Below are 22,051 nucleotides of genomic sequence, written 5' to 3'. Positions count from 1 at the left end.
ACATAATAATACAATAAAAAAAACCATGTCATGACCCCTTTAACAATCACCTGATGGGTAATCAGCATCATTACAAGACAACCAAACTAGCAAAGTTGTGATATTCGACTCATGTTTATGTAACACCTGCTTTACCCAACACATTCTCACACCCCAACTCGTCACATACAGGACCCCTTGGCGTCGCTTATTGACGCGCCGGGTGTACCTTTGGCGTCATTTTACGACGCGTCCGGTTTTGAAACATAAAAAACCAGTTGGAGGGCCATTGTAGCGTATTCCTTTTGATTTTTATTTTATATCCACCCGTTCGCGGCGTGAGCTTACCCGAGACGTGACATTTCAACGCTACACGCTCCGGTTCGCGGAGATACATAGAAGTCTATGGGACTGCCCTGCGCGTCGAAAAATGACGCCAAAGGTATACCCGGCGCGTCATTATGTGACGAAACTGCCCGAAGCGTCCGTATGTGACGAGTCGGGGTGAGAATGTGTTGTTTACCAGCCTCTCTTTCGTCCTGCTTTCACCACATGTGCTGACATGCGTTGACATGTATTGCTGAAAGTGTGTGCTAGGTAATTTTTTTTAATTAATTGTTTTCATAGTTGACTGATATTTCACCAAACCAAAACGGCACATCACGTTCCTTCTGTCTCTGAAACCAACTGCAGTATCTCGTGACGCACCTTCTGCCGCGTGTATGCTGTCTATTCTATGGCTTCGATGGATTTGGTTTATTTTAATCCTGGTATGATCACATCTGCGCACCTTACTTTACTGCTTTATGTTTAGTAGTACGTCCAACACATGCAAATTCAAACACGGACATTTAAGCTGTATATAAAATTAAACACGAGAGGTGTTGCTTTTGTGGTTGTTTTGAGGTATGTTTACTCTACCAGCAAACTGTAAATTTGCTTTGACGAGAAAACTCTTCTTTCAGGAGAAATCATTATTTTCGACACAAATAGAGCTGTCCGAGGTGCTGAAACGAACCTCCGGTTGCGCTGCACTTAATCGCGATCGGCCATGCACCGCTTTACAACTATTATTGACTGGGAGTTAACGTGCTAATATTCGATTATGTGTGAAGATTTCTTTTTAACGGTGAGATGTACAACGATTAAAACCTGCTAATATAAACCATTTTTTTATTTGATTGAACATTCCGGTTGCCAATTGCAGCCCGCTGTGACAACCAGGGATTGGGGAGAAGCTGAGAGGGCGTGTATGTGTGTGTGTTTTTGGTGTTTGACAGAACCTCCCTTTCTCCACCCTTCGCCAGCAGTGTTATTTACATTTGAAACGACATTTATTTAATCTGCAACCTGCTAATTCAAAACATCCATCTGCTTTGAGACGCATCTGAGACATTAACAAGATGGTCTGCTGTTTTTCAGTTTGCCGAGGACCTGACAAGCAGGGAATCATCGTTGTCATTCTGTCGCTTGTGATTTCGGGATCTCTGGTTGTATTCGCAAGATTATGATGTTTTCTTGAATGTTGTGTATCGTGGGAGATTTTCGGATGGTGTCTGTCCTGACTCACCCCATGAGGAACCTTGGAAGCTGAAGATCCACTTTGAAAACAGCTTTTTGTTTATGGTTTTGATCAATATTATTTTAGCAAAACGAGCGAATATCATATATCCGATATATCTAATGGTTAACGTAAGCTAGAGGGAGATCAGTTGGGGGAAAAAACACTTGGATTTGGAGATCAACTCCAACCCGCAGTGATGCTTCAGTGGACTGACTTTTAATACGCGCACTCAGACGGAAATGGAAACCTGGACATTTTAAATCAGTGGCGATCACTTGGAATATATTCATAAACATCAACACTCGCGAACACATCACAGCTCAATCTGATACCCAGATGTAAAAGTTGTCGTCTCTACTGGGTTTCCCTGACCTAAGGGAGTAGTTGCATTCATTAAAACAACAGAACAGTTTTCGGAGGGTCCATCATGCCCACCTCTCGATCCGGCGCGTGCTCGGTGGAATACTGGGTCGATGGCTCGCGCCGAGAGGAGACAGTGGAGGATTTCTATAATATGGGCCCAGAATTAGGCAGGTACGTACATTATGTTGAGCGGTGATGCTTTCATCTGATATCAGTCTTGTCATATGGCTGTGTGGTGTGAAATTCGGCACTGGGAAGGAGTACACCAATGTGATCGAGAGTCTGTTCATTTTCGCAAACTTAAATGTGTTCAACTAACTCAGATATTGCTGTATGCATATACCTGCACATTATGTTGTGAGTGCTTTGAAGTCTATCCCTGATTATGTTAAAGACTGTATTTATCGGACACAGTATTTGTTATTCAAGTGTTAAAGTTGGACAACAAGGAAGCAGATGGCGAGATGATGGCCTTCTCTTTGAGTGTTCGTGTCTGATTGAGTAATTCACTGACCATGGAAAACAAAGACAGGTTCTGAGGAACAGCAGTAGGGGGATCATACAACGCACAACTACTGTATAACATAACTTATCCATAAAACACGCATTTCTGCTAGAGACTTTAATATTTTTGTGCTTAGGTGCTACAAATGTTGGTTCCATCTGTGGCTTATATTTGGTTTGCAGACTATACAATTTTTCAAAACGTAATTATCAGTCGAGGACTATTTGATTTGTGATCTTTATTGTGGGGAAATAGGACTTCTATCAGGATGACTCGCAGACTTGAGTGGAATTTAAGATTACATTTATTTGATGAATATAAAGCAGAAAAGTAATGTCTCTCTTTGGCGTATGCCACATCTGGTGGTCCGAGGAAGTTGTACTCTGAACCGTCATATTCTACCGGAGATAGGAGGCAGGGGCGAGGAGCCTACCCCCATGCATTACGGGACTCGACCTGGGGTGGTGGGGTGGTGGAGGTTGCCGAGTTAGCACACTGAAACAGCGATGTGATAGATTGTGAGCAGACTTATAAAGCAATGGCTTACATGTGATTGGCTGGGAATTACCCAGCTAAAGGTGCGATGATGTACAGTTGCTAGTCTTCCCACTAGAACTATGCTGCACTTACATTTCCTTTTAATCAGGTCAAAGTTTAATTTCATATGGCATCATGAGATGTGTGTTTCACTCTTCTGTAAGGTTTATGTGCCCTTATGGAAACTGATATCCTTAGACTTTTAGTTTAGACTCAGTTAACATGGAGTAGTGATGGGTAGAGTAAAAGAAATAACTCCATGAATAGGTCAATGATGGATTTTACAGTTGTGAAATGCCATCACATCTTTTTGATCACATTGTAGGTTTCTTCAGTGCCTTTCAACATGTTATGATGGTTTCACACTTAGGGCTGTGTGTTTGTGTTTTGTAATCCTATATGATCCAGGGTTTCCTTTTTTATGGCACAATATCCTTTTTTAATTGTGTGAATTGCAGACAGTGTCAAATGAATATTCCAGGTTAATTACACCTTTAATACCACCTGTTGAGTCACAAGTTCGAATCCAGGGCATGCTGAGTGACTGACAGCCAGGTCTCCTAAGCAACCAAATCGGCCCAGTTGTTAGGGAGGGTAGAGTCACATTGGGTAACCTCCTCTTGGTCGTGATTAGGGGTTCTTGCTCTCAATGGGGCATGTGGTAAGTTGTGCGTGGATAGTAGCATGAGCCTCCACATGCTGTGAGTCTCCGGTGTGTCATGCACATCAAGCCACGTGATAATATGCATGGACTGACTCTCTCAGGCAACTGAGACTTGTCCTCCGCCATCCGGATTGAGGTGAGTAACCATGCCACCATGAGGACCTACTAAGTGGTGGGAATTGGGCATTCCAAATTGGAAGAAAAAGGGGATCATATTAAAAAATTAAATTAAAAAATAAAAGCAAAATCTGGGTTACCATGAGGCACTTATAATAGAATTGAATGGGGCCAATACATAAACATTAAAATCCTCACTGTTTCAACAGTATAGACACAAGACCAAAATGCCTGTTAAAATTATTTAAGTTGCTTAATATCCTTCATAACTTTTCAACTCTAAAACAACCATAAAATGTTCATTTCAAAAACTTTAAAGCTCAAATAATGCACAAGTTTTAAAAGAAGAATGAATGAGAGTAAAAATCTAAGCTTCACATTTCTGCCTTTAAACCCTCCAACAATTGTCCCCATTCACTTCTATTGTAAGTGCCTCACTGTAAACTGTAAAAAAAAAAAGGAGGGACAAGACCATATATATATTTGTTTTGTTTTCATCAGCAATATGCCTCGAATGATGTCGATTGAATTTAACTTGTTATGAACCCGAAATATTCCTTTAAGTTTTTGTTTTTTTATGTTTATTGCCAGGGGTGCCACGTCTGTTGTGTTTCGCTGTGAAGAGAAGCAAACAGAGAAACCTTATGCTGTCAAGGTGCTAAAGAAAACGGTGAGTCACTTGATTGTTTTATGGGATCAGATTTATACTCCCATTTCATGAAATCCCAGAATGATAATTTGATCTCATTTCGTTATGTTGTCAACTCAGATTGACAAGAAAATAGTGAGGACAGAGATCGGAGTCCTGCTGCGTCTATCTCATCCAAATATAGTAAGATACTTATGTTCCTTGCAATGCAATGTAAACTGGCTTTCACAATGTTATAAAATGTTTCATGTTAACATTGTTTTCTGTGTAATCTGAAGCAGAAAATATGGACAGCGTTGCTCTGTTGGGACTGTTCTCACTATCTTTTGTTTCAGATTCGTTTGAAGGAAATTTTTGAGACTGAAACAGAGATCTTTCTCCTTCTAGAGCTGGTCACAGGTGGAGAACTCTTTGACAGGTATGACATGCCTCATAAATGAGATGTGACTGCAGGCAATTTATTTGTGACATTTATCATTTACGTGCGACATTCATGAGACATAGCTCAAGCTATGGTCTCATTGCAGTCTATTGCTTTAAGACCATCACTGAATCTCTAGAAGTTATAACACTGAATGATGAGGGTAAAATGAAAATTCTGTCATCATTTACTCACCCTCATATTGTTCCAAACTTGTATAAGATTCTTTTTTATGTGGAACACAAAATGAGAATTTAGGCATGAATGTTAGGGACTGACAGGCTCAGTCACCATTTACTTTACTAATCTATTTACATAGAAAAAAGGATGCAATGAAAGTGGATGTTAACTGACACAAACATTCTGCATATCATCTCATTTTGTGTTCAATGAAAATAAGAATATCATAGTGGTTTGAAAAAAGATGAGGTTGAGTAAATAATGATAGAATTATCATTTTTGGGTGAACTATCCTGTTAAATTTGTCTTCTTAGGTCCTAAGTTAGTAATCAACAAAAAAATCTCATTCTTTTTAATCAACATCTCACAGCTCAAGTTCTTAGAGCTTATTGGGCTCTACAGTATACAGGTATGTGTTCTTCTGCCCAGCAGTGAGACATGATTGAATAAAACAAGTTCCTGATAATTGGTTTAAATATGATTGATGCAGGGCTGGAGCAGGAATTGTTTGCCTACACACTGCTAAACAGAGATCTGAATGCTGCCAGGTCCACACACACACACACACCTAACATCAGCTGTTCATGTTTAAAAACATACGATAGTCGATGTATGTGCTATGTTGTGTTTTGTTTTATTATTTATATATACTATAATATAAATATTATAATTTATTTTTACTTAATTTGGCCCTGTCAGTTTGGCCCTACATGTGATATGTGTTGTTTCAGGATTGTTGAGAGGGGCTACTACAGCGAGAGAGATGCAGCTCACGTATTCAAACAGATCCTGGAGGCTGTGGCGGTAAGTCAAAATACACATTTGGGGTTTGGAATAAAAACATTGGGGTTTGGAACGAGATGATGGAAGCATATTACAGGTTATTGCCCTAAATCAGTAATGTATGTTGGAAATAAATATGGAATGAATAATCAAATTTGTTAGCAAATTTTCTCTTCTTAAAATAAAGTGTTGGATAGGAGGCTAGCTAAAAATTGAGACTGTATATTAACTTGAAATTCAGTTTGTTGATTGGTTGGTCTCTGGGAATAAAATTCACACCAATCTACGATTTTGCGATCTGGTACAAATTATTATGGGTTATCATGAGACTATGTTGGATATTCATATATACAGTATAAAAGCATTTGCTGTGATACACAGACTTACTATAATGTAAAGTAAAACTCCCTCCCCATTCACTTATATCCTTTTTGAAAACTAAACTGTAAAAATTGGTTCTTTAGAATCCTGGTATTGACGTCACAACTATGCTAGGAATAATGTATGGCCAGCCGGTTGTTATTTCAAAATAATCCCCAACAGGATGATTAGGACTTGTATCAGCCTGAAGGGGGTTATTTTGCAATAACAACCAGCTGTACATTATCCTGATTATTACACAGCTACTAACCAAATAAATAAATACATGGACATAAAATATTGATTTGCATTGACATTTTTTAATTAAGTTCTGTTGGCTTTTATTCTGTCCAAATGACCAACTGACAGCTCATTATCCAGCCTGTTACAAGACCATTTGCCAAATAAATAAGCAAATAGACATGAAACATTGATTTACATTGTAATTACGCAATTATGTGAAAAGAAAGAAATCACTGAACAGCTGAAGTTCACCTCCGGTTTACGTTGGAGTTCTGTTGGTGTTTATTTTGTAATTAATGAATGCTCTTTATACAGCTCTTTAAAATACTACTTGCCAAATAAATAAATAAATGCACATGAAACATTGAATTGAGTTTAAATTGTATTATCTTACTTGTAGAGATTGCACAGTAATCTGAGAATTAGAAAAGATGGCTTGCAATACCCAGATGAGGGGTCTGATATGAGGATGTGCAGTTGTTATTCAGAAATATCAGACTGCTAGATGGCGCCATTGACCAATCACAATTGAGGATGCCAGAGAGCCGTGTAATAAGAGCACATTAACGTATGACCACCCAGATTTACAGACCGATGCATGTTCAGGATTTAGCTACATTTTCACCCTGATGAACGACAGTGTAATCTATGCTGTTAGGCAGAGGTTAGCCAATTATGACAGAGATCATTTACATTCAGAAGCCTTAAGGTAGATTAGCAAACACTGGTACTCTTCATGAACAGAAAAGAAACATATCCATATAAAACTTGTGACAGGAAAACTTCAGGAATTTTTTTTAACTAAAAGTGTTGTATGTCCCATTTAATATGACCAAATATTAGGATGCGATGAGAAGTGTTGTGCTGGACAGCAGTTGTTTTAATGCATTTTCAGCCGAAGGATTATTGTGTGTGCTGGTGTGGCTCAACACATGTCCAGTGCTGGGCTGACAGGGGAGGGTTTTGGAGATGTGGGTCAGTCTTGTCGTCACTCAAAAACGAACAGTAGAGTGGGGAGAGTTACTAGTGAAAAATAATCTTCTCAGGAAAATAAATAAATAAATAAATAAAATTGTCCTGGCTTTTAATCTCCCTGAACAGGAGGAATGTGGGCTGGTGTTACATAACAGCTCAGCAACTGTGTGTCTATATGACAATAAAGCAACAATGCGGAGGCCACATGCACTGATTAATGTTTAGAATATTTGTCTGTGTGTGAGTGTGTGAGTGTGTGAGTGTGTGTGTGTGTGTGTTTGTGTATTGTATGTTTAATCTATGTTTTATATGACATAATCTTGATTGCTTGTTTGTGTCATAGGGTTTATGTATGTGCATACATCTTTAAAATTTAGAAATTGTTTAAATTTGTCTCCGACCCGTGCCGAACAGGACCATCTTGTTTTCCGGTAGCTTAGCATTAACCTTCAGTGAAGCATTACTATATGTAGTGGTGTTTGCTAAGGCTCCATTTCTTATTCCGTACTGTGCAATGGATATACGTGATACCTCAAATCATGCTACTTCTTGAGGAGAGGTATGATGTCAGACTTAAGATTTGTGCAGACAACATAACAAGTGACAAAATCACATAAACGTGAAAAGACTAGGGCCTCATTTCCCAAAAGCATTGTAAGCTAAATTATATGTGAAGATTCATCTTAGTTTTGCAGACCATTTACCAAAGGCATCATAACCTCAGTAGCTCTTGAAAATCGTCATAGATTTATGAGTGATTTGGAGTTATCGTAAATTGCTAAGAGCATTGTTGAAGGAACAGTTCACCCAAATATGCCCTTTTTGGAGCTTGGTCCCCATTGACTTGCATTGTATGGATATATTCACCTTATATCTCAATCAAAATATCTTGGTTTGTCTTTGCAGAAGGCATAATGGTGAGTAAATGTAAGTAGATAAAATAGTGAGTAGATGAAAGAGAATTGTTATTTTTGGGTGAACTATTCCTTTAACGAACAGACATTTGCGGTTACCGGCTGGCCAATCGTGAAATTAAACATAATGCCATTTAAATACTACTGGTTGTGTTGAGATGCATAGCTACACTTTTTGCAGAGATTTTAATATAAGGATAGCTATTTTTATTTATTTTTTTATTAATCGACAATGCTAAAAATTACAATAAATAAATGCATAATATATATATATATAAATGAATCAGTAAGCAAATAAAGTAAACTGATTTTTATGGATGGCCATGAATTGGTAACAACAAAGTGGTGGCATGATTGTTGCAAAAAACCACTAAGCATCCTCCCAGAAAACCCTAACAACTGCCTACTTACACCTAGAAACCACCCAGAATACCCTAACAACTGCTGCAACACCTTGGCAACCACCCATAACACCCTAGTTTTTTGGTGGGCAAGTTGTGCATGAGCTAGTTTAATTTCTTTAATTTCCCAAATATTTTTGGCCTATTATTTTACAGTACATTCACACAAATTACTGAAACAGCAAATGAAAACAACACTAATTCATCTTAACCTTTTTGTTCCATCCTACTTACAAAGTATGTGTTATTAAATATTTACATCATAATCAACTCTAGAACCTCAGCTTTTCTTTGTTAGGGCTTTGAGTGTTCACTTAAACCCCCAGGCCTCACACTAGCTATGTGCTAAAACACAAGAGTGATTCCTACTGCCTTCAGTTAATACCCTGTCATCTGCCAAACACTTCATGTACTTCATTAGATTCATAACACACTACTTGGTTCGCATTTAAAAATAAACCTTTGTTTCCTCACCCGGCATGATTCACTTTTATATTTTTGGAATTGTGTGAAAGGAACAACATCTGTCTTGTGCAAATGAACACAAAATTAATTAACACTGCATGAGTCATCTCTCCGCACTTTAGCAGACTGTGGCTCACAGACTCTAGTGCCCCGATAATAGAGAACGACCCCATGATCTCAGTAGAGTGCTAGAAAAACCTCTTCAGGCCAGACAGGAAGTTTAAAAGGTTCAGGCATGGCCATCGATCCTCATATCCCAGAGACAGTTGATAATATGCAGCACTGAAAACTCTGTCTGGAGACCAGAGATGATTTACTAATTCAGGAACACAGCCAAAGTGAGAAGACAGTGAATACTGAGTCTGTCATTCATAATAGCTTTTTAGGTGGTTGAATACAGAGAACTGCAACAGAAATGAAGATGCAGTGTTTGGCACCAGGGCTTCAGTGAATCCATCATACCTATCTACACTCCATCAGGACTTCAGAGGGCCGAGGCTGATATCAAACACACAAACAAACACAATACTAGAGCAGTCTATTAAAGGGTTAGTTCACCCAAAAATGTTAATTCTCTCATCATTTACTCACCCTCATGCCATCCCAGGTGTGCATGACTTTCTTCAGCAGAACACATTCGAAAATATCTCTGCTCAATGGTCCTAAAAATGTAAGTGGATGGTGATCAGACCTTTGAAGCTCCAAAAATCAAAGACAGTCAGCATTAACTTCATCCATACTCCAGCATTTAAATTAATGTATTCTAAAGTGATATGCTTACTTTTGGTGCAAAAACATAAATATTTAAGTACTTTTTAACTATAAAGCATCGCTTCCGGTCAGCAACAGTATGCGCATGTGACGTAATTGCATTGGCATTTGAAACATGCAAGAACTGACGCATGTGCGACACACCTGGAAGAGCAGCGCTGTTTGCAGCTGAGTAGGAGGAACGCTGTACAGAAGCTTCTTTGGTTTTGGTTAAGATCTGTATTTGTGTCTGTTTGTTTTCTCACAATGGTGCATTTGTGGGCTTATCCTGGATGTCTCAAACGAGAGGAGAATGTGAGATTACATCCGTAACATGTCAATGCAAATTCATCACACGTGAGACCGTGTGAACTCCACCCACTTGTGAAGCTTAGAGGAAGCAATGGATGAACTTTTTCACAACAAAAGTGAAAGTATCGCTTTAGAAGACATTCAGTTAACCGCTGGAGTTGTATGGATGATGTTTATGCTGACTGTCTGTGATTTCTGGAGCTTCAAATTCTATTCACCATCCACTTGCATTTTTAGCTGAGATATTTTTATATTTTTCTTAAAATGTGTTCTGCTAAAGAAAGAAATTCATACATACAGTATAGTACCTGGGATGGCATTGGGGTGAGTAAATGATGAGAGATTTTTCATTTTTGGGTGCTAGCACTTATTGCAGCGCAATGCTTTATGTCATAAGCACAAAGTCAGTGGGCTTGGCCATGAAGTTTTGGCATGCAATGTCTAGAAAAAAGTGGGTTTGGCGAAATTGGCTGGGTCAAGTGCAAATTAATTCATAGGTTCATATCACACAAGTGATATAAACCAAACATTTTTGAAATTTTTTCCACTGTGAAGCATCACCATTTGTTCTAATAACACATATTAAGCATTTGGGCACTGAAGACACAAGTTTGTTAAGTTTAGAGAGTGGAATTTTCCCCCATTTATCCATTATGTAGGTCTTTAGCTGCACAATTGTATGGGGTCTTCGTTGCCATATAGTGTGCTTCATAATGCTCCACACATTCTCAATTGGAGACAGGTCAGGACTGCAAGCAGGCCAATTTAGCACACATACTCTCTGCTCACACAGACATGCACTTGTAATCCGGGCAGTATGTGGTTTGAAGTTGTACTGCTGGAAAATGCCGGAACATCTCTGGAAAAGATGGTGCTGGATGGCAGTATATGTTGCTCCAAAATGTTTACATATCTGTCTGCATTAATGGTGCCCTCACAGATGTGTGAGTTACCCATGCCATGGGCACTGACACACCCCTGACCCATACAGACATTGGCATTTGGACCTGATGCTAAGTTGGCAGTGCTTCTGGACAGTGTTGATGTAGGGCTTCTGCTTTGCTTAGTAAAGTCTTAACTTGCATCAGTGGATGCAGCGGTGAGTGGTGTTGACTAACAAAGGTTTACTTAAGTTTTCCTAGGGCTAGGCTGTTTTTGGAGGCATCTTATATACTGACATGATTGCCACACCTGTTTAAGACAACAAGACAACAAGAGTAAAAATAACAATATATACATACATAATAAATACAATTTTAAAGAAACATAATAACAATAATAATTCAAAATTAAACCATAACCTTTAGATAGTTTAACACAAATGTCATAAATTTTTGTTTCATAAACGGCCATTGTCAAGGACATCATTTGATGTTCCACAACTGTTTTTTCAAGTTTGGACATGAACTTTATTACCACCTGCCAGTGGAATCTCCGAACTGCAAATACAGGAACTGAGTTTAGACTTTGTGCTGAAAACAGACCTGCTTTTCAAACGTCTTAATGCAATTACCTATTTAGCCAGCAGCCATATCAAGTTTAGCAGCCAGCTAAGCAGGCTTGAGCCTGGTCAGTGCCTTGATGGGAGACCTCCTGGGGAAACTAAGGTTGCTGCTGGAAGTGATGTTAGTGAGGCCAGCAGGGGGTGCTCACTCTGCAGTCTGTGTGGGTCCTAACCAAGTGTGCCAAACAAGCCCTCAAAAGTGAAGCCAAAACGTCTCAATCGCCCCCCCAGTGACTGGTCCTAGTATAGGTCATAAACCCCGCCTCCCCTTATTATTCAACGGGACGTGAGACCAACTAAACAATTAAATTACACTTCACATATCTTTTTTCCAAAGATAGTTTCTGTCATTTACTGTAGTTTCTATCACGTTGATGTAATTTCAACTGTTTGTTTTCAAAATAAGTTTGTTTTTAGTTAGTTATTTGATGCTATAAATACGATGCTGTGACATCATGATTGACAGCTGTGATTGACAGGTTCTCTGAGCGAAGTAGTCACTGAAGCACCAACTGACTTTTTTTCGGGATCTTCGGAGGACTGAGGAGATTGGAGCTTTAAATGTAATATCTACATTTCGATAATTAATTATTTTACACCGTCATAAGTCAAAAGTCAAAAGTGCAGGGGCGTGTGCTTGTGATTGATTCAGCGAGAGTGAGGGCGGGGCCTCGATTTCGCGGCTTTACTTTCTGCTCACTACTGCGCAGGTCTGGTCCCGAAATCGCAACTGCGCAGACTCAGGTCCCAAGATGTCATTGCCATATCGGGACACTGGCGGCTTCAGTTCTCACCAGTGGAAAAGAGCGAAGGGGCGTCGTTCATCTTTTTTACAGTCTATGGTGCTAACACACCAGTATACAGATGGAGACACTATATTGTTAAAAGGCACCATCCTCCTGAGACGTTAAACCGAGGTCCTGACTCTCAGTGGTCATTAAAATCCCAGGGCACTTCTCATAATGAGTAGGGGTGTAAACCCAGCATCCTGGCCAAATTCCCCCCATTGGCCCTTATCGATCATGACCTGCTAATAATCCCCATCCTTGAATAGGCTGTATCACTCCACTTTCTCCTCTCCACCAACAGCTGGTGAGTGGTGAGCTTACTGGCGCACTATGGCTGTCGTCGCCTTATCCAGGTGGATGCTGCACACTGGTGGTGTTTGAGGAGAATCCCCTGTTCACTATGTAAAGCGCTCTGAGTTTAGTACCAAAAAAGTATAAATGTTACGTTCATCCATTCATTCATTCATATTTCTCAGGAAAATAGCAAATTGCGCTTTGCGGCACTTCATTATACACCTACAGTTTACATGCATACACCGACAGATAGTGCAAACACTCCCATACAAGGCCACTTGCTCTTTGCGCAGGCAAAAAATTGCACTTAATATTATTATTATGCATGCTCACAAAGATGTTGTGCACGGCCGTTACGCCTAGCACTGTGCTTTGCTCACTCATGAAAATAGAGTCTTAAGTTTAATACAGAAATTATTCAATGAATTAATTAAATGAACATTGTGAATTGCCTAGAGCAGCTGTGCAAAATGGGAGAGGGGGGAGAGCGATGCTGATCTGGCTTTTCGATGCAAAAAACAAATACCATAACAATTAATTTATGATGCTGTTTCATTGGATTAATTACTAGAGATTCAAAAACTCATCAATAAAAAAGAAAATAGAAGCCATCAGAGGCATCTGACTAAATTTAAAAATGTATATTCTTGACAACTCTATTTTTATACTCCCCTGGGCATAATAGTGGTCCTAGTAAAGGCAGGCCATCAACAAGATTTGAAGTTAAAAATATATTTATTTTAAGCTGTTTAACCATATAAACCACCTTTTATCTTTTTCTTTTTTGCAATTCACTTAAAAAGTCACGAGGTGCCACAAATGAATTCTTGCTGCATGCATAATATTGCACACAGTGAGAAATAAATGGTTTTGATTAAATATAGCATGTATTTCATGTCAACTCAATATTTTTGCTCTTTCTGTTCTAGTATTTACATGAGAATGGAGTTGTTCACAGGGACCTCAAACCAGAAAATCTCCTCTATGCTGACTTGTCAATAGATGCACCTCTGAAGATAGGTAACAAAATGAATACTCAGATGTTTAATCAGTTTTCATCTTTTTAACGCAGGACAAATTGACACTGAACAGTGAAATAAATGTATTTTCAGTGACAATGGCCAAAACTATTTTAGTAATGAATGAAATGTATTGATTCTTTTCTGTAATGTCCACAGCGGACTTCGGCCTCTCAAAAATAATCGATGAGCAAGTGACAATGAAGACAGTGTGTGGGACCCCTGGCTACTGTGGTGAGTCTGAATTACTGACCATTTGTGTGATGATTTAAACACCCTATTAATGTTTTAATGTTGTTGTTACTATTATTTTTAGATTCCCAAACTACCTCCCAATATACAGTAGCTCTAAAATAAAACTATTTAAAATCTTTGCAAGCAAGCAAATTTTCACAAGTTCTCAACGAATAATAAAGTTTAATCAGTCAATATATTTGTATTAATTCACCTGTATACCATATACACTTAGCTCCTGAGATCCTCAGAGGAAATGCATATGGCCCAGAGGTTGACATGTGGTCGGTGGGAGTCATCCTTTACATTCTGTGAGTAATACGTTTATATTGGTGTTTATTCATTCAGCAGACGTTTTATCCGACTTATGAATTAGAAGAAAAGACACGCAATTAATCACAAAGGGCCAACAATTTTAGCATTGCAGTATAATACAGTATATTCATTTATATTTACAATATAAATTCCCAAATGTACAGAAGATTAGAATAGCTGTGGTGTAAGTGCTTAACAGGTGAGAATAAAGCCAGTCATTATCGCAAAATAAACATGAAAGGATGATCAGATCCCTGACACAAAGCAGAGAGATCTTGTTTCATCCTGAAGGGGTTTATTTTGCTATAATGACAGGCTGACTGTACATTATCATGCTTATTACATGACTACTTACTGTAAAGTAAAACTTTGTAAGGACTTTTAATATATTGATTGATTTGAAATAATTTTAGCACAGTGTAAATGATTGGTTGGCAGGGACAGTGGTCAAATATACAGTTTAAGGGTCATTATAGATATATATTGGACCGCAGTATGCTTTGGCTGACTAATTAGAATTAATTATTCCATAGAGTTGTGTAATATTCAATATGTTTGTGCTTGAGGAAGTGCTGTGTCTGTTTTTTGGAAAATGATGATGGAAAACCAATAAAATAAACATCTAGTTTACATGAAGAATTGATTTGATACAACAAAGAGAGATAATCTGGGATATCTGGAATAGTGGTTTGTTATGCAAATGTACTGAGTACTCAAACACCTGACTTGGTGAAGATGAACCTGTATATGTTAGTGACATTTTGCATGTAATCAGTTCATCGTCATTAGTTTTATTTGTTTCTCTTTTTCTCCATGAAGAGCCTTCCCTCCAGGTCATTACCCAAGTTATTAACTGCATTTTCACTACTATCTGCTTCTTTTCTGTCTCTACCCTCAGGCTGTGCGGGTTTGAACCATTTTTCGATCCAAGGGGGGACCAGTACATGTACAGTCGTATTCTTAACTGTGATTATGAGTTTGTCTCCCCATGGTGGGATGAAGTCTCCATTAATGCGAAGGATTTGGTGGGTTTCTCTTGCCTCCCATCTGCTCAGACAGCATTAGGGGTTTTGCTTACTGTCCTGTTTGTAATGCTGATGATGTTAATGAACTGCAGATTTCAAATGAAATGGAAAAAGAGCAATATCTCCCAACCAATAACATCCTTGTCGGATACTGATTTGATTATCCATTCATGTGAGCTCACTTTTTTGTATCTTCGCCATTAACTGATGATAATGTTTCTATAGGTTAGTAAGCTCATAGTGCTGGATCCTCATAAGCGTCTCACAGTGAAACAGGCCCTAGAGCACCCATGGGTGCTTGGAAAAGCAGCTCGTTTCTCACACATGGACATCACTCAGAGGAAACTACAGGAATTTAATGCTCGGCGCAAATTAAAGGTGAGCTACTGATTGCAATCTTTTAATTTTTTACTTTTTAATTTTAGCACAGTGTACAAGCGGCCGAAATGGGCTTCCTCAGAAGGGTGGCGGGCTTCTCCCTTAGAGATAGGGTGAGGAGCTCAGTCATCCATAAGGAGCTCGGAGTAGAGCCGCTGCTCCTATGCGTCGAAAGGAGTCAGTTGAGGTGGTTTGGGCATCTGGTAAGGATACCCCCTGGCCGCCTCCCTAGGGAGGTGTTTCAGGCACGTCCAGCTGGGAGGAGGTCTTGGGGAAGACCCAGGACTAGGTGGAGAGATTACATCTCCACACTGACCTGGGAACGCCTCGGGGTCCCCCAGTCAGAGCTGGTTAATGTGGCTCGGGATAGGGAAGTTTGGGTCCCTCTGCTGGAGCAGCTGCCCCCGCGACCCGACTTCAGATAAGCGGCTGAAGATGGATGGATGGATGGACTTTTTAATTTGATATATTAAGACCCCAAATGATGGGTACAAATTTGCTCATCCAATCTATCAAATTTTGTGTAGGTGTCATGGGTGTTTTGCGGGTGATTTACTAAGAAAAAATTGCAAATATGTACATAATAACCGAAAACCAAATATTTTTGACAAACCCTCAAAAAGAAGGCTTTTGCATGTGGCACCAAATGCACACTCACATACAGTATGGCTTACACAAAATACCATTTTATTTTTATTCAATATGGCATATATTAATATAAATATGTATATCTATAGGATTATATGATATCATCATAAAATCCCTGCTATTGAACAAGAGTAAGAGTAGTTGATGAAAATGTACATGACACTCTTTTCTTGAAATGTTTTAGAATGAAGTGGATGGAATTCATACATTCTGTACAGTACACATTAAGCCATCGCACCGGTGATATATTCCTACCAAAAAAAGTGGTTTACAATTGCCCAGTCCCTGTTTGTGTGACCGGGGTCTGTTCCTATAGACTGTACTTTACTGTAGACTATGTAATCTGTGCATAGAGAGCGGCAAAACTGCTACTCTGGACATATCGTAAATGGGTCATTCCTACAATTCTGTGACATTCTGGCTTTGAAACTTTTGAAAAATAGAACATACTTTTACAAGTTTCTTCATGTTTCATTATTACGGTTACAAGTTGGACATTCAGTGGGTAAATTAACCACTACATGGTCTGTGATTGATATCTAGGAAACATATTTATAAACTAATATTTATGATTTTATTTCTGTTAACACAAAAAGTATATTGACATTTTTAAATTATATTAATTTCCCATAAATCTTCCCATAACAAGGTGGAAATTAGTGGTCAACCTATATGGTTTTGTAAAAAAATTATATTGTATTTGAAATGGTAGACAGCAGTATTTTGAAGTTGCACTCACGCGCTTGTGCAGATCCAACGCGAGCAGCAATCTTCTCCTGACAATTTAAACATCCTGGATCCTCTGATTGGATTGTCAGGGACTGACCATCCTGATTTGTGAATCAGAGGAACTTTAGATCCTGATCCTAAAGTTTTGATTCAGGCTGATAGAATACACGATTCAGAGGAAGATATTAGATGAGAGCTCGATGGGAAGAAAACTCTTGCAAATGGTATATATTATACATTTTATTGATATTTACCTTTTATCATCAGAAAGGAAAGTTAAAATTGACAGGGAACTGCTGAGGATAAGCTGATAGAATACATGCTTTAGAGGTAAATAAATGAGTGCTCCACAGGATGCTGATATGCTCAAGTTTTGTGAGGTTTGTTTATTATATCTGTTTAAACGATATGCACATTTTTGCAGATGGTATATGACATTAGTTTTATTGATATTTGCCTTTTTATTATTAGATAAGACAGTTAAAAGTTACAGGGACCTGTTGAGGAGAGAGAGGGAGAATGAAACAGGCAAGCTCTCTAACATTATGAGCTCAAACGCCTCTGATATGCAGACCATTTAAACGAGACCATGTTGCATTATTGAAGTAACATGATGGCATGTAACAACAAAACTAACCTGACCATTTTTTTTTTACATGTCTCAGTCGCTTCACATGCACGCAGGTAATTTTCGGCACCCTCAAGAAACAAATCGTCCAAACAGGAAAATGTATCGCCCAATGCCAATAGTTAAAAAGGTTTTTCTTACCTCTCTCTTTCTCTTCCAGAACGAGCTCTGACATATCCAATAAAATGTAATGGCATGTCATGAATAGGTGCGTTTACTGGTGTTTTTCTAATTGTGGAAAACAATTAACATGCACATAAAATAAAATAGAATGCTATATGATTTTGACAAAATGATCTTGCTTCTGACAGAAAGCACGACAGAAGACGTGCGCTGATTGTCATTGATATTTCCACCAGCCTTTTCTGTTAAGTTTAGCATCTGTGCAAAGCAACAGCCGATATATCACACAACTCATGCAAAAGCTGTGTGTGTTTCAGGTCAATTTCTCTCGATTTGTGAAACATTCTCTGCAGTTTGTGTGTGTGGCGCTAAAATATGGGACAAACGGTATCGTGATTGGATTTCATACTGGCTGCAATTATTTTTCCCTCAATTATGGGACGATCCCTTATTTTACAGGACTTTTGGCATATTTTATTAAATTTACCTGATATTGCTTCAGTATGACTGGGTGACACTCTCTCTCTCATGAAAGTCCCTCAGTCGATGCTGGTGGTAAAAATTTGCTTCATTTGCATCGACACCACCCTTTATTATCAAATTTGGAGGCACGTTTCTAAATTGCATATTAATTTGGGGGAAACAAGCCAATAATGGCCAATACATGCTGTTTTGCACATCTAAAAGATGCAATCCATTGATGACTATGTTAGTAGATCAGCTCAGACCTATTTTGCCTGTGCTATCAAGTTTGTACATGGTTTACACAGGCAAACCTGTAGTATATCAGAGCCAATGAGATCCTGCATGGTGATAAAGCACTAAAAAGAAAGTGCCCGTTTTTCTCAATAACACGTAAATTTAAGCGCAAATTTTGAGCTGGCCACTCTGTTATTTTAGTGGAGTACTTGTTTTGACTGAGCTTCAGATTTGCATGCTGAATACATGCTGATATCAGGCACACAGAAGAAGTTTCGTGTAGTCTTGTGCATTGTTCTGGTGGTATTTAGAAATGAGAAATTGAAATTTGTTGTTCTTCATGTAAATAATAATGTACGAGAGAAGTCATGCTATATTTAGATGCAACAGTGCCTGAAACCCATACAGCCATGACTATATTCACACTATACATGTCTTCAAGTGTCTTTATTGCTTTTATTAAAAAAAAAATTTGGGAAAAAAAGCTTAATTAAAATATTCATGGCATAAATCTTTCATAGGCTGCTATGAAAGCTGTGGTTGCCACAAGCCGCATGCACGAGGGCTCGCGGCGGCGGACAGACAGCTGTGAGATGCCCAACTCTGACAAGAACTCCCGCCAGAGCAGCTTACAGAAAGAAAACGCTTTGGATTTTCAGAAAGAGCCGATTCCTACGAAAGAAAGTTCTGAGCAGGTTGAAGATGAGGCCTCGCACATTCCATCATCCCCAAGTTCACCCCTCCACCCTCCCCATAAATCCAAACCTTCTGGCCAGCCTGGACCCATGCCCACCCGACCACCTCTGATAGCAGAGGGTCACAGGCAGACCTCTGTCATTATGAAGGCTCCTGTGGTGCGGCCCAGGGTGCCCAAGAAGAGCTGCTCTGTGAATCCTGGAGGCAAGCATGAGCCCTCATCAGTGAGCACCACCCCATCCAGTCCTAAGAACCTCAGTAACGGTTTCACCATGGGGGTGGAGGCAGGCATCAGTACAGCAGAATGTCAGTAAGACTGGAATATTTAAAGATTTTTGTTTTTAAGGAAGGAGTGACACAGTTTGAGAATGTGCTGGACAAAGGAGATGATGCTTTTAAAAAAAATCCTTTGAGAATTTATTCTTCTCCTCTTCCATTTTTGCTGTGGGATATTTTGATCCTGGATCAGCACATGATGAGCTATCTGTTTCCAAAAACTCTTCACTCCTGGAGGCATGTGGCTATCATGGCAGCTTTCATTTAGTAGCACAGCAAACATCGTTTGTTTTTCCACCTTGCACATGCATTGAACTGAAATTAACATTGCTTTTTAGCTAGCATATGCAAATGATCATACAATACTTTTCTCTCTCTAAAGGTAGTGAGGATCATGTCTCTGTGATGTTGTGATAGTATATTTGTTTTAGGAATGAATGCTACAAGACCCTAAACTTTGTGTTGTATACACTATTCATAAAGGAATATATATAGATATATACAATATGTAGATATAAAATGTATCTTTATATGTCTTTATCTTCATTTTAATGAACCCTTTTTTTATTTGCACACTACACTAGAGGATATTGCTTCAAAGCTCAGACCAATGTAAAAATACAAATTAAAACAATAATTAGCATTAAGGTATAGTTGTTCCCAGATCGTTTTTGACTATAGTCCATCAAATTGAATGTTATTCAGGGTTATCACATTGATGTCAGAATTAATGCTTCCCTTCTTACTTACTCATATTGCTGTGTAAGGTAATAGTTGCCTCTAAAGTCCTGAGGAACTAAAACATACAGCTTCAACACATGGCAACCTTTATTAAAAATCACACCTAAACTGCCACTGTACTATTAAAAGTCTTCTCTTTGAGGTGGAATGTGCATGACTAGTATGTTTCAGCCACACTGTCTACCTCTTCTACTGTACAGGGGCTTCCAACTCCTCAAATAGATAATTATGTAAAAATCTACACTTAAGATAGATGGCATGTAAGAACATGTATCAATGTTGAATGTCAAAGGGCTGTTTATTTTGGCTGAATTGATCTGCCTGTATGAACATTTAACAGCAATGCAAAATGTGTCAATATACAGTAGTTTCTTGTCATTCAATTTTTTTGTTTTTTTATCTTTGCCAAACGAGACTGCTTTGTACATACTGCTTACATATACCGTAGACAGTTTTAGACACCGCTGGAACATTTTGATCTTATATGAGTAATTTAAAAATGTTGTACTTCACATTCACTTAATAATTCTGTGTTCAACTGCGGCTAATGTTGATGCTGTTTATGTTTGAGCAGTTTCCATGTTTCCAAAATTAAAGTCTGCTTTCAAATACTTTCTGTTTCGTTAAGTGAGTTTGTATGATTTTGAGTATTCCATATTTACTTTATATAATTAATACTACTTATTCAAAAAAGGAGGGTTCAACCAGATCAAGATGATTCATCGGTTGTCTACTTTAAAGGTGCTGTAATTTTTTAACTTTTTAAAGAAATATGCAGAAAATACCTCTATTACCTGTCAGATATAACTGAAATATGTCATGAAATATCACACCTGTCTCTGTAACAGCCCTAGGATGGGTAAATAGCTGGGGAAAATATGCCCGCATGCCGTGGTCCGATTGTTTGTTCAGCCAATCAGAAGACTTTCTGCCTGTCACTCATTGTGCGCTTTCACAGGGCAGCCCAGGTATGCTTGTCCTGCTCATGCAAAACGCTCAGGGTCGGATGGCAAAATGCTCACAGGGATTCAGGCTGTTTAAACAGACAATAAATGGATTACAAAGTTATTATGTATTAAGAAAAAAAGCCTTGTGAAGCTTTGGGGTTCTGGAAAAGTATTGAAGCCTTGGGAGTGTTGAAAACAGTGCCTGGTTTTTAAAATTTAAAGCAGCCATAAAACTGAGGATGCAGCTCTGGACTGTTGGATAAAACACCCACACACCTACTTGATGTGGCTTTATTGATTAGAATGGGTTTTTAATTTATTCCAATGTGTTACCTTCAGTTTCGGGGTTAGGAACAAGCAATACAAAATAAAAAGTGGAGAGATTAGGATAATTCCCGTCCCCAGCAATACAATGTCAACAATCCCAACAAGTAAACTTATTTTATTCACAGAATTCACAAGTATGCAGAATTTAAATCAAGTTTAAATTTCAATCTTTCCAAGACATGTTGGCTGGATAAATTCAATGTAATATTTTGATAGGATACTTCTTTAACTTTGTTATTTATACAAAATGCAAAAAGAGCAAAGAGTATATGACCTTAGGGCAAAATTGATGTTTTAAAACAGCAACATTAAGCCTATCATTTTAAATATGTTCACAAATGCCAACAATATTGCCTTCCACTTAACAGGAATTTCTTAAAAGTAACACTGCATCATCCGAGAACTGGAAAATGCTGCCTTTGGGAGCTGTATAAGGAGGTAGGATGAAAATAAGGTGCTTTTCAAACTGCTGTGAAAAGTTGAAAACTGTGCTTAGTG

At 38.5% G+C, this 22,051-nt stretch overlaps 1 protein-coding gene across 2 annotated transcripts; it reads left to right on the top strand.

Annotated features, from left to right (window-relative positions):
• The first annotated feature begins 345 nt into the window (after positions 1-345).
• Positions 346-20,875, top strand: LOC127632846 (calcium/calmodulin-dependent protein kinase type IV-like). 2 transcript variants are annotated; one of them, XM_052111652.1, is made up of 12 exons: positions 346-576; positions 1,402-2,077; positions 4,321-4,399; positions 4,499-4,561; positions 4,714-4,796; positions 5,711-5,783; positions 13,698-13,788; positions 13,947-14,021; positions 14,257-14,332; positions 15,235-15,361; positions 15,587-15,739; positions 19,088-20,875. In XM_052111652.1, the coding sequence occupies exons 2-12, from the start codon at positions 1,971-1,973 to the stop codon at positions 19,574-19,576; spliced, it is 1,416 nt and encodes a 471-aa protein (XP_051967612.1). In that variant the 5' UTR covers positions 346-576; positions 1,402-1,970; the 3' UTR covers positions 19,577-20,875. The 2 variants fall into 2 exon arrangements, with proteins under 2 accessions (XP_051967612.1, XP_051967611.1); XM_052111651.1 differs by having other exon boundaries at positions 346-749.
• Positions 20,876-22,051: the final 1,176 nt, after the last annotated feature.

This window comes from Xyrauchen texanus, chromosome 39 (assembly GCF_025860055.1).
Source record: "Xyrauchen texanus isolate HMW12.3.18 chromosome 39, RBS_HiC_50CHRs, whole genome shotgun sequence".
Lineage (NCBI taxonomy): Eukaryota > Metazoa > Chordata > Actinopteri > Cypriniformes > Catostomidae > Xyrauchen > Xyrauchen texanus.
This window is presented reverse-complemented; position numbering and strand designations above follow the sequence as displayed.

What these genes read in the sequence shown, in the direction of transcription:
- LOC127632846 (XM_052111652.1), top strand. Translation starts at nt 1,971, where the DNA reads ATGCCCACCTCTCGATCCGGCGCGTGCTCGGTGGAATACTGGGTCGAT. An exon ending in AGATGCACCTCTGAAGATAG is followed by an intron (nt 13,789 to 13,946) that starts GTAACAAAATGA and finishes TAATGTCCACAG; the next exon opens with CGGACTTCGGCCTCTCAAAA. An exon ending in ATGCTCGGCGCAAATTAAAG is followed by an intron (nt 15,740 to 19,087) that starts GTGAGCTACTGA and finishes AATCTTTCATAG; the next exon opens with GCTGCTATGAAAGCTGTGGT.